The 13,373-nt window shown below is 36.3% G+C and overlaps 1 protein-coding gene across 1 annotated transcript in view; it reads right to left on the reverse strand.

Moving 5' to 3' along the window:
* The window catches only part of shq1 (SHQ1, H/ACA ribonucleoprotein assembly factor), a 50,940-nt gene extending 37,757 nt beyond the window's left edge, over window positions 1-13,183 (reverse strand). The window contains exons 1-7 of the mRNA XM_067373603.1: window positions 13,094-13,183; window positions 11,369-11,530; window positions 10,899-10,963; window positions 6,400-6,522; window positions 6,124-6,293; window positions 5,897-6,009; window positions 5,596-5,696 (exon numbers count right to left, since the gene is read on the reverse strand). Coding sequence (XP_067229704.1) covers window positions 5,596-5,696; window positions 5,897-6,009; window positions 6,124-6,293; window positions 6,400-6,522; window positions 10,899-10,963; window positions 11,369-11,511 — 715 coding nt within the window. The 5' untranslated portion in view covers window positions 11,512-11,530; window positions 13,094-13,183. The remainder of the gene's footprint in view (window positions 1-5,595; window positions 5,697-5,896; window positions 6,010-6,123; window positions 6,294-6,399; window positions 6,523-10,898; window positions 10,964-11,368; window positions 11,531-13,093) is intronic.
* Between the last annotated feature and the right edge of the window lie 190 nt (window positions 13,184-13,373).

Raw genomic sequence — 13,373 nt, forward strand, 5'->3', positions numbered from 1 at the left:
TCCCCGAAAAACAAGTTTAAACGCAGGGCTCCAGCAGGGAATGATGGATGTCTCTGCTCTGCAGAGAGCTTTAAGAAACAAAAGCATGTTCGCTGCAATTATTTTTAAATCAGAGTCGGAGATGAGGCTTTTGAAGTATAGTAAAGTTACTGCAAGGGAAGAGCAAAGTTACAGAGCTTGATTGATGCCCTTAACTGACTTGATACTGCACCAGGAAGGAAGGAGTCGAAGGCAGGGCAGCGAGAGAGAGAGAGAGAGAGAGAAAGAGAAAAGGGGCAAGTCAGCACTTTAGTAGCAGCTGAAAGTGATCCCCCTCCTTGGCTGCAGTGCTGCCCCTGATAGAGCCCCTCGTGTGCATGCTTGCATGTCCATATACACACACACTTTAAGCTAGAGCTGGCAGAAGTCAAGTTCTGGCTCTGTTGGGATCTGCTGGATTCCAGCGACATGACGACTGAACAGCTCCCCCATTTTCTCTCTCTCTCTCTCTCTCTGTCTACCTGATTTACCCTCTAACACAGCTGCCTCCGTCTGGCAGGAAACACTGACTCCTGTGAGACCAAACCCAGGAGCTAAGGAGGGAGTTCAGCTCCACCCCAGCTCTTGTCTTCTCTTTATATTGAATGGTTTCTGTCCCCAACTACTCATTAACAGATCTTATTTTTTTGCTTCTTTGTTGTGTATAAGGAACTCTTAGTACTTTATAAAATATGGTAACAACACGTTCAAAACCATTCCTTCTATGTAAAAATGTGCCTTAAAGGAACAGTTCCCCTAAAAATAAAAAAATTCATCATTTACTCACTCTGATTCCAAACCTGTAGGTCACACTGCTCTTTTCTACACATTACAAGTTAAAGGTGACCGGAGGTTGTGAAGATCCCCGCCCAAAGGAGACAAAAGACAATACATCTGAGAACCAATTAAATTTCTTCACCTCCTCATTTTTATAAGACGTTCAGTGAATCGCATTTCCGGCTATGCTAACAAAGAAGTTATCATGCTCTATGAATGCTCCAGATTTGAACACATGTAATAATGAATATTGCCTTGTTCCTCACACAAAGCTATTCAGAAGACTTACACAACACGGTTTATAGGAAAATAATACTGTTGCTTTTCACCATCCACTTTAGTTTTATCAAAAAGAGCAGCTTGGACATTCTAATAGATAACTCCTGACCTCTACAGAGAAAAAAATCTGGGGTTTTGAGCAACAAAAATGTATGCAAGCCTGTTTCTGCCTCAGAGCAAAAAATAAATAGGCAACTGTGACTTTATTTATCTTGAAATAAAGATTTTATTTAATTAAATTATGAATATTTCTCATAATTATGACTTCATATTTAACAAACTTTATATCTAGAATTAATATCTAACAAAGTGACTTTCTCTACAGTATTTGAAACTAGGGCTGTAATCAAGTCCACCTTTGTCGAGTCCCAGTCCAGGACTAATCGAGCCAAGACCGAGTCCAAAGAGGTTCGAGTACAAGTCAAGACAGTCCAAGTCCAAATGAGACAGAGACAGAAAAAAAAAAGAATCCTCTTCAAGACCACGTACATAACTATTGATAATATGTGTGACGTGAGAGACGGCATATCTTCTATTCAAAGATAATCATTTTGCATTATTTGTAATGATCAAAAAGCATGCACTAAAGCACTAAAGTCACACAAAGCTGAAGTGCAACTTTTCTTTTTTTTATTATAGTGTAAAAATCACATTTTGGTTTACCAATGGAAAATGTAAAAAAAAAATAACAAGCAACACAGGTGTCACTAAAAAAAAAAAAAGGACATGTTCCCATTCTTGAACTTATTATTTTTCCTAAAGAATCCATAGTAGGTCTACAAAGTAACTAAAACAATAAACCAGTGGGGTTTTTTGCAATGACGATGACTTGCAATAAATAGACTAATAATTAAGTGTGTATTAGCTCTATATTAGCTGCCTGCTTGTTTTTAAATTCACTTCATCGGTGGTTCCCAAACATTTTACAGTTGCGTACCCCCTGAGGCATTTAACACTTCTGCATACCCCTCTCTTTCACTTAGACTGCCACAGTCACACCTTTTCCATTAAGAGACAAAATTTTCTCCCTTAAACTGATTGTGCATTAAAGTGTTTTTTTTTTTTACCTTTATAAATACCTTTATAAAATAATGTTTTAAATTAAAAATGTCCAAAAGAGAAATAAGCAATGATGTTAAAACGAGTGATACTTTTAAATGTTAAACTAAAGCAACCAGTAGGTGGCGGTAAGTCACTGTCTTAAGTGAGTCATCTAGTCATTCATTCAGTAACGAAGCAAGTGGTGGTACTGTATTTCTGAAAGGGTAATTAAATCATTGACTCTCATGGTTTTTTCACAGCCACAGATTCATTCACAAAACATCGATATGAGTCGCAGTTCTGCTGTGGCTTTCGTTGGAACTAGAGATTGCAATTTTCTTGGCCGATTCCGATTTTTTGATAGTGTGATCTGCCGATACCTATTTTTGCAGATTCCGATTTTCTATAACTATAATTGACAGCATATACAAACAACATTTACATACAAACTTTTCTTCGACGCAAAGTTTTATTTTCATAAAAAATAAAATAAGAACATAAAAAAATTGCAAACAACAGCACATTAATGCAACAGAATAGAGAGCTGTGAAATTAAGTTTTCAGGTTAAGTAGGTTTTTATTCAGGTAAGAAATACTACAGAAATTAAAGTAATCAAATGTAAAATAACACATCCAATGGTATTTTACATTGGTTACCTTAATTTCTGTATTCTTTATTGTAATATTAAATATTTGTCAAATATATAATCGTAATTTATTGACTTTTTTCTCGTAATTTAATGACTTTATTCTCAACATTTTATCTAAACTTTTTTCTCGAAATTTAACAAGTTTTTTCTTTTAATTTAATGAGTTTATTCTCAACATTTTATTTCGACTTTTTTTCTCGAAATTTAACAACTTTAATCTCGAGATGGTTTTATTTTTTATTATTGCTTGGCCCTAATCCTCTTCCGTACATTTATGTCTTTTTGATGCTATAACAGTCTTCTTTGTGGTATTCTTTATGGTTCAAAAGCAAAATCTGCAAAAACAACATCTGACACCACACAGGTGCCCAGACCACTAACACAAACTGCTATTGGAGTGAGATGGGAGAGCTGAATAATGAAGTGCATACAAGCATAAACACATACGGTGAGGCTGTCATCTCCATTGGGACCTTGAGTGTGAAGATACCCGATACACATGTGAAAGCAAGTTCACCACCACATGTATACACACACACAGAATAAAGTGAGAAGGAATTAGAATCTCAGGCAGTTAACAAAATACGGTCTCATGTGTGTGATCTCCATCATGAAGGAAAGTTTCTCACCATTATGAGAAAGAGGCAGAAATAGCCTTTGTCTATAACTATTCCATAACATTTGTGATTCTGTCAAGCACATGCCTGAGTTTCTTTCTTCCAACAACCTATCCTGTCCTGAGAGTGATTAAACCTGACCAGAGGGGAAAAAGACAGGATATGCCAGTAGTACAGTTCTAGTTTAGCATAAAAAAACATGGGTTAAATCCCTTAGATATAGGTTTTGTTTTGTTTTTGTTTTAGTAAGCCTTGTGTCATCATGCATTATCATTGAATGGATATTCAATATCAGATTTGACATTTTCTTCCCCAGTTTTAGAGTAACATGATGGTAAGTAGATGGAATTTTCAGATATAAAAGCAAATGATACACAGAAGGTGCAATTTGATTGAACTGATCAAGTTTTGCCTTGAGACTGTGATTTCTGCTGCAGCGTATTCAATTTTTTTTTATTATTATGTTTTATATACAGTAATTGTGCAACTTATTGATTAAAGATACAAATAATTATTTTGAAAATTCACCTGTAACGGCCAAATACAATCTGTCAGACCTCTGTCGCTGCATGGAGTATTGACACACATTGTGTGCCATTAAGGATGATTTTTTTTAATGGTGAATGTTCTTAATTGTAATGAGAAGTACATTCTGGCTTATATTTGTTTAAGCAAAATATAACTGATTCTGTTCATTTGATTTTTGGGTGAAATACGACCCAGACATGTTCTTGACAGGTTGTGAGAGATTCAACCAATAACCTCATTACAAAGAAAAAAGGCCTACCTGTTTCTCATATATAACGATAGCCATGCCAAAAATGAAAAACGAACAAGCTCATACTAATACCCAAAAAGCAAGAAGCCTAATTAACTTTAATGGCTTAATGAGCTACATCCTGTCAGGAAAAAACTTAGAAAACTGCGAGGAGAAGATATTTTGGCACCAATTTGCCCACTTCAGTCAAGATGTTCAGGACAGACTGTCCAACCAATTGGTAGCAATTAATCTCCCCCATGCATCCAGCATACTGATGAGAACACTGAAAAATAAAGGTATATAGAAGCATCTGAGTGCTAAGTAGCTGTACAACTTTACTTGATGGATTGACAGCAGAGACAGACAACCGTTTCGCAAAGCATATCTTGAAATATCTCCATCTCCCTGTTTAATCCCTCTCCATCTTCTTCTTCGGTGATAGGACCAGCTGTGTAACCCCTCCCTCAATCCCCCTGCAACAACATATGCTTGCAGCTCAGAGTAATTTCCTCATTCTGTAAACGGGCACTAAGGAATTAGCACACTGCTCTAGTGATGAACATGCTGGGGTGGGACACAATCACTTCTCGGCTGTCCATGTCTGTGCCGCTTTATCACACACACGCCAATAATCCATGCAACTTTAAACGTCCAAGAGTATGTTTTTCAGAATTTGAAAAATTACAACAGCTGTGCCAAAAAAGAAAAAGACAGAAAGACAAAACAATAGACAGACAGACAAAACAATAGACAGACAGACAGACAGACAAACAGACAGACAGACAGACAGATAGATAGATAGATAGATAAATACAGATCAATAGACAGAGCAATAGAACAATAGATAAAACGATCTAATGAGAGGTAGATGATATATAGATTAAGAAAAAAGAGTGAGAGAAAGAACAAATGGGATAGATGAGTACACGCTGCTTTGTGGGCTGAGAGGTGGTTTGTACCTTGCTGACTAAACTAACTCAGTGACTCACACACAGCCTCATCAATATGACTCAGCAGTTATAAAACAACGACAAAAACACATATAAATCACACAAAGAGTAAAAGTATGAGTGTTAAAACAACACTCCAAATAGTATCCAATCTCCTCCTATATGCAACGTGTGAACATGACGCTGTCGCTAGTTGTCTAACTTTAGGATGACGAAATGAATGATCAGTTTCCAGCAAAGGCGCGCCACCTGCTGGTAGAAACTACAAACTGCACTTCTGGAAATATTCCAGTTTACATTGTAAACTTGGCGAGGTCAACTCAACACGACCCAATTCTCCATCCAGACACACGGAGAGACACACCAGACAAAGCGGTAATTATGCACAGAATGTGTAAATACATTTAGAGAGTATAACTTCATATATTTAGAGACGATTTTACTTTTTTTTTTTTTAAAAAGGAGGTGGCGATATAGTGAATGTGAGGAGGTAAATGTCTCACAGGTGTCAGAGTTTGCTGAAGAGTCCAGGCTCAGTTCTCTCCACCACGGTTTAAACTTCAGCAGGTTTCTGATCTCCTCCTCGTCCTCATACAGATTTACCCTGCATCAATCAAACAGACTTGTTAATCAATCAAGCTGACTCCCAAAACAAAGTGGGTCAAGAAAAAAATTTGACGAGTGGATGTTCTGTTGTGTGCAAGATGTTGAATGAAATAATGTTTTAAATATTCATGTTGTACTATTTTGTAGTTTTGACAGATCTGATGGCATTCAATACAGGAACGGGGATAGTGGACTCACATATAATGATCAGCACAAAACATTGTGGTCTCTGCATCTAGTCGATTGCGTCTCCTGATCTCAGAAGCGGTGTTGTCGGGATCCTTCACATCAATCACCTCATTCAGCTCCTCCTGATTGGTGCAAAACAATGGGTTCATTTATTTTTCAATATGCCTGATGTTTTCTTTATCAAAAGCTTTAAAAAACACAGTATCTACAGTATCATCAGGGACAAATGCTCTTACTTGCAGTCTAGTGAAGACTCCAGACCTGAGATTTCCAAAGCCATACTTGTGGTATTCTTTCAGCGTCTCTGCTGGAGTTTCGGTGTAAATCTCCTGTTCTATCTGCCAATCAAACTCTTCCTCTTCATCTTCCTCCTCACATCCTCCACCACAGGCCTCTGAGAGAATGCCTTCAGAGAGTGTTCAGAGAATACAGAATGAGAGGAAATTGAAATGAAAAGAAATGTCACAAGAAGACGATCAGCTTCTCATACCCAAGTGAGCATTAAACCTCACCTGTGTCCTCCACCAGTGGTTTGGCTGATCTTGATCCCTTAGGAGCCAGGAGACTGGTGAGCATCTCCAAACCCTCAAAGTGCTGTCCGACCGTCTCTTTAGGGACATGCAGCGTGAAGAGACCTGATACAAACGCAAATATTTTAAGTTTCTATATAACAGAAGTAGAGACCGATCTTTTTTCTGTATTGTGACGTACAGATTTTAGAAAAATTTAAAAAAATGTAGGGTGGGGACTTGGTTCTATCTAGCAGTTGTTGATTGGATGGAGGCCAACCTGAATGTGGACTTGCATTTGATTGCAAGAAAAGAGTTCAAGAGGACTAAATGATTGGTGCACTGTGCTATACGTCACCAGAGAGAAGTCTGTTGTTTCACTAGAAGATCAAGTTATAATATTTTAATTAAAAATTCAATTCAAGTTAACATTATATACAATGTTAACTTATAAGACTAAACTAAACAGATCTCTCCCTGTCCAATCACCAACCAGTGGATTGAATCAAGTCCCCGCCCTACATTTTTCACTTGGATGTATGTCACAAGACAGAAGAGATCTGCCATTACTTCCAAAACATTAAAGCAACTGTTCACCAAAAAATAAATCATTTTTTCGGGGGAATGCAAATTAAGGTATTTTTTTAGTCCATACAACGAAAGTCAAGGGGTCCAAAACAATATTTTTGTTACTTTTGTGCTCTACAGAAGAAAGAAACACTCTCGCCATCTGCCAAGGTTGGAGCAAACAGATAGTCCCGCCCCAAATTTATGCCATTGGTTAAACCCGTTAAACCACTGTTGCCATGTTAGGCTGGTTGGGATTCTTAAACAAACAGAGCAATGTTTTGAAAGCAGACACTTTTTATCTGGGAAATCAACCTACAATGTTTTTCTTATAGTTGACTCTACTTATTACGCTGGGACAGGAAAAAATATTTTAAACTGAAAAAAAAAAAAAAAAAAAAATACACATACACAGATCATCCTTAAAATGAAAATAATTGCCTTGATTGTAGTGCTTAAAGATTTGTGAATGATTTATAATTCCTTTTGTAAATACAGAAAGCAATTAGATGTGCTTTATGATAGACGACTATTAAATTATTCACTGGCTGTCGATCAAAGACGACGTGCTGAAATGAGGCCAATGAGATGTCAAGCAGAAGATCCCGTGGCCATTAGGTATAATTAAAAGCGCTAATAGGCAGCTCATTAAAAGACGTGTCGGGACTACGGCAGACACAATCACAGAGCTGCTTCTGCTGTTTCTTCCTGAATTAAAGATAGATAAGTACCACACGACAGAGAGAGAGAGAGAGAGAGAGAGAGAGAGACCGAGAGTATAATCAAAGTAAAGGTGTATCCCAATAAAGAAAGAAGAGCAATCGTTTTGATGCTGATGGCTCAACCGGCTGATTAAATGTGAGAGTTTGGTGCTACATTGAAGAAAGAAAGACCGCAAGAGGGAGAGAAAGATTACTAAACTTGTGTTTATGATGTTACTTGGATATTTTCACTTATCTGTTAAAAATTGCATTTTTAAAGGTGCTAAAGAGGATGTTTTGTTTTATACATTTTTGCATTACTTGAAACTGTCTTTACTAACTGATAAAAGACTATTTATTAGGTGCACTGAAAGGAATAACATTAATATACATCATCTGTGCACGAGGTAGGGCCTTAAAAACATCAGCCAATCGTTTTGTCAATCATTGCCATTACGTTCCTTGTGAGAGACGTGCGTGGATTGGCCCTCTGGGTTGTCAATCACTGCCATGACGTTCCTTGTGAGAGACGAGCACAGCTGCGCGCTCCAGTAACTTTCCACACTCCACAGGCGCCGCATGCAATGTTTTTGTCAGGAGACAGGAGTAACAACTGCAGATTATGAGTTACCTGCGGTGAGTCCGACATAATGAATCCACTAACACCACACAGCGAATGCCGGTGGTAAACACTCGTGTTCCAATACTCGTGCACGAGTTTTGGGAGGCGTTTTTGGGAAACTCACTAACAGTCTTTGGTTTCTCAGTCAATGAAAAGATCCTCTTTAGCACCTTTAAACCAGCCAAAGTAGGTCTTACTTAGTCTCCCAGCCCAACTTGGGCCCTTTCAGCTAGAACAGCTACCTGACTAGCTAAATCAGAGAGAGAGAGAGAGAAACCTTAATTATCTTGGCCAGGTTAGCTATAATCAGCTTAGACTGGTAACAGTGATTTTTATAGTTCACCCAAAAAAAATGAAAATTCACCCCCATGTTGTTCCAAACCTGTATGACATTCTGTTTTTTTCTCTGGAACATAAAACAATTTGCTAAGTGTTTTTTTGTTTGTTTGTTTTTTGTCAATACAATTGAAGTCAATGGTGACCATCATTCTTCAAAATATCTTCTTTTGTGTTTTTATAAAATAAAGAGAGTCATACAGGTTTGGAACAACATGAGCGTGAGTAAATGATGGCAGAATTTAAATTTTTGGGTGATCTGTTCCTTTAGCTCTGGCATTTTTTTTTTTAGAGGACAGGAAATTATGAGAGGGAATGCGACAACTCCAAACCCAGTCTTCCACATGAGCACGATATCTGAAGTATGTGCGCTAATCACTACCCCACCAGACTGGTATTCCATCTTTGACTTTGTGTTTTCTTATGCAAACAGAAATTTGTGGAAATTGCAAAATTATAGGAGTAAAAAAGCAGAGGGATTATATTTCACACATTATATGCCAAACGGTTACAATCTCCAAGTCTGTGCTTGACATCCTTGCAATAACCTATAATTTTAGACCCTGCTGGAACATTAAAGATTAAAACAGTGTTATGTTAAAATGACAATAATTCCTTTGACTGTAGTCCTTCCAGATTTGTGAATGATTTATAATTACTTGTTACTCTGTGTAAACGCAGAAAGCAATTAGACATTCTTTATGATAGACTCCTGCTAAATTATTCACTGGCTGTCGATCAAAGAAGACACGCTGAAACAAGGCCAACGAGACGTCAGGAACAGGATCCTGTGGCCATTATTTAGCAACTGGAAATCTTCATGCTATTTAGAGAGCATTTAGACAGCTTTACAGAAAATTATAAAAAATCAAAGTGGTATATAAACAAACTAACCTATCATTCAAGAAAAAGAAAATTCTTGGCAGTCAAGTAGCAATGTGCTTCCGTAAATTCCTTAATATTTCACTTTTTAATTAGATTTTTTAAAAAGATGTACATTTTAGAATTTATTTCCACAGGACACTACAGAGAGCCTCTTTTGACCACAACCCAGAACCTGAATTCGGAAATTATTATTCTTTTATGTCCTGTGAGGTTTGTATACTGTATCCTGTACGTGTGACTTTGTCCCCATTCCGATTCTAAAGATTATTGTTCCAAAGCATTATAATGAATAGTGCGTATGCAATGTTGATCAAAAACAAATTTTCCTGCTCTTTACAAGTTTAAACTTTAATGTTATTTTAAAGATAATTACTTAAGTATCCCACACTATACTTTTTTAGATATAATTATGATAATGACAATAATTGCTTTAGAACTGCACAGCAATGCATTGTAACAAAGGACTGTATAATACTGACAATTTTATATCTTACTCAGGCAGAACTATCTACTAGTCTGTAATTACTATGTTCTGAATGATTAAAAGATCTTAGGTGGAAGTTAGTAAGTAATGATACAGTGGAACTACAGCTGCACGATTAATTGTTAAAAAAATCGCGATCTTGATTCAAACACCCAAGCAATATCATTGCTAAAAGACAATGATTCACCAGTGTCTATTAAACCTTTGACAAAATCAAACCAGAACATTCAGATCTGCATTGGTGCTACCGCTGTTATTTTTCTGTGTTATTTTCTGTGTTACAAATATTCACATTATCATAAAAGTACTGGGATAAAAGTTTATAGTTCAGATATAAACACTGATGTCTCGGAAGCAATCAAAAAAGAGCAAATCACCTTTTAAAAGTAACTTGGTGCTTCAAATAATGATTATATGGATTACACTGTTGCACCACCTGGTGGCGACAAGTGACAAGTTAAAAATGTATTCATCATTGAATTATTCATTCAAGAGTTTCGATCAAAAACTCTAATTCATCCAGTAATGAAACAAGTTAAGTATTTATGAGTGAGTCACAGAATTGTTCATTCAAACTGTTTTTTAAAAACGATTAATTCAGATTAATTAAACATTTTAAATAGACATTTTGTCAGAACCGCTAATAAATTTTATGTTTTTTTTTCTGTAGTTATCTGTTCAGAATCATGGGAGAATAGTGATCTATGCATGAAACCAAAGAAAATACAAAATCGTGCAGCTCTAAGTGGAACCATTTTCTAAAGGCTAGGGCATTTTTGCTGCTTCTGCTGAATCTTGTTTAGTCTTTTGTTTCAAGAAACACCAGTATCTGAGATATTGAGTGGCAAACAAAAGCAGTGCAGGTTTTCTGAGATTACAACTATAACGCAGAATCAATGAGTGTTACCTTTATCGATATCGAATGAAGCTTTTTCCCGGCCATCTTCTACTATTCTCCCAGGGAGAGTCAACCTTCAGGGTAGATGATTACATCATTATTCATTAGTAACGATACAAAAAAAAAAAAAATTAAATATATATATATATATATATATATATATATATATATATATATATATATATATATATATCCATAATTGCATTATAATATACACACATACACATTTATCTGCAATATGCATTTGCAACCAAAAACCAAATGCATATATGTTCCTGCTAATAACCAAACTTAACACCAAATGGCATCTACAAATAAAGTATTCCAGACATTTCCAGTGTGAATGAGGTGTCCAAATGCTTTTTTTGGGTCTCTGTCTTTGTATGTGTAGGTAAAAACTTTGTAAATATTTTATATTAAGTATTTTCCAGTGTTTTAGCATAACAGAATGTCAGTCATGGTGTTTGCAGGGGAGTCACCTGAGAAAGTACGGCTTGGCATAGAACTTCAAATCTTCTCCCTGGATGTAGATGTCAAACTCAGATGTCCTGGTGTAGGGTACACGAATAATCACAGTAAGGAAATTGGCATCCTGACTCAGTTCAAAGGCCGGTGTTATCATGATTACACACAGCAAAGTTCTGCAGCAACAAGAAAAAAAAAAAAAAAAAAAAACAGATTAGAAAAAAAAATTAAAAATCAGACATCTAAAAAAAGTTGTTATTATAATTTGAAACCAATCCTAATGGGGTTAAACATAAATCCACTATCAATCAAAAAAATTAAATTCTGTCATTTATTACTCACCCTCATGCCGTTCCACACCCGTAAGACCTTCGTTCATCTTCAGAACACAAATTAAGATGTTTTAGTTAAAATCCGATGGCTCAGTGAGGCCTCCATAGGAAGCAATGTCATTTTCTCTCTCAAGATCCATAAAGGTACTAAAAACATATTTAAATCGGTTCATGTGAGCACAGTGGTTCAATGTTAATATTATAAAGCGACGAGAATAGTTTTGGAGCGCCAAAAATAACAAAATAACGACTTATTTAGTGATGGCCGATTTCAAAACACTGCTTCATGAATCGGAGCACAAGTGAATCAGTGTGTCGAATCATGATTCGGATCGCGTTTCAAACTGCCAACGGCTGAAATCACGTGACTTTGGCGCTCCGAACAGAAGATTCGACACACTGATTCACTGTGCTCCGATGCTTCCTGAAGCATTGTTTTGAAATCGGCCATCACTAAATAAGTCGTTATTTTGTTATTTTGGCGCTCCAAAAATATTCTCATCGCTTTATAATATTAATATTGAACCACTGTACTCACACGAACCGATTTAAATATGTTTTAGTACCTTTATGGATCTTGAGAGAGGAAGTGACATTGCTTCCTATGGAGGCCTCACGGAGCCATCGGATTTTAAGTAAAATATCTTAATTTGTGTTCCGAAGATGAACGAAGGTCTTATGGGTGTGAAACGGCATGAGGGTAAGTAATACCCAGAAATGTCTATTTTTTTATTCATATTTTCAGAGCATCAGAATATTATTACATTTAACATTAAAACGTCCTGCAAGATCATTTACTTTAAAGCCTAAAAATGTTTCTTTAGTCTGGTTATCTGTAGTATCAATCATGTCATCTTGGCACAAAAAGATACTTCAGTCTACTCAACTAGTCCCTGTCTGCAGTCATTATCTGAAGAATAGAAAGAATAGGGCAGCTTACAACTCCACCTTGTGGCTGTTTAATTTGAACTCAATAAGACATAAAAAAAAAACTTGCCAACTAGTACATTATAAACCTTGGATGCGATTAGTTAAACTTTATTCTATTCAACACAACACTGTTATTCACCAGTTAAGACACATTCTGATAACACTGAGGACTAAAATGAAAGAAAACATCGATAAAAGACATCCAAGTAACAAAAGTGGCTATACTGATTTGATAGGTGCACACAGGATAGAAAACAAACCCCAAATAATAAATTAAATGATAACTAACGCCCAATGCAGGTATTCAGCTGTCAAACGTCTGCCTGTGCTGTTTGTTGCATGCAATGTTTATGCCATCATTAAGTAGGCAGGACACACTCCATGCATTGTTTTAGACTTTAACGTTCACACATTGTATAGTACGATATAAATAAGGAAATGTCAAATAATATAAACATTATAAAACAAAACTGATACCTTCACGCCTCTTCTGTGTACACTTCCATGCGATAAATATCAGTAACACATATGCAGCACATGGCCTGCTTCCTGCTTTCTCTGCTGGCCATGTTTTACCGTAATTCCACATATAAGGAGGACTACAAACTCACTTTCACATTACACTCAATTTCTCAATGGAATACTACACGCACATGGGCACACATGGTCAAGCTGACGGAATACATAGCAATGAATGTAATTTCAAATAAAATATTTATTAATAAAATTGAAAAAATTGGAATAATTCCTTCAACAC

Source organism: Chanodichthys erythropterus, chromosome 21 (genome assembly GCF_024489055.1).
Source record: "Chanodichthys erythropterus isolate Z2021 chromosome 21, ASM2448905v1, whole genome shotgun sequence".
Classification (NCBI taxonomy): domain Eukaryota; kingdom Metazoa; phylum Chordata; class Actinopteri; order Cypriniformes; family Xenocyprididae; genus Chanodichthys; species Chanodichthys erythropterus.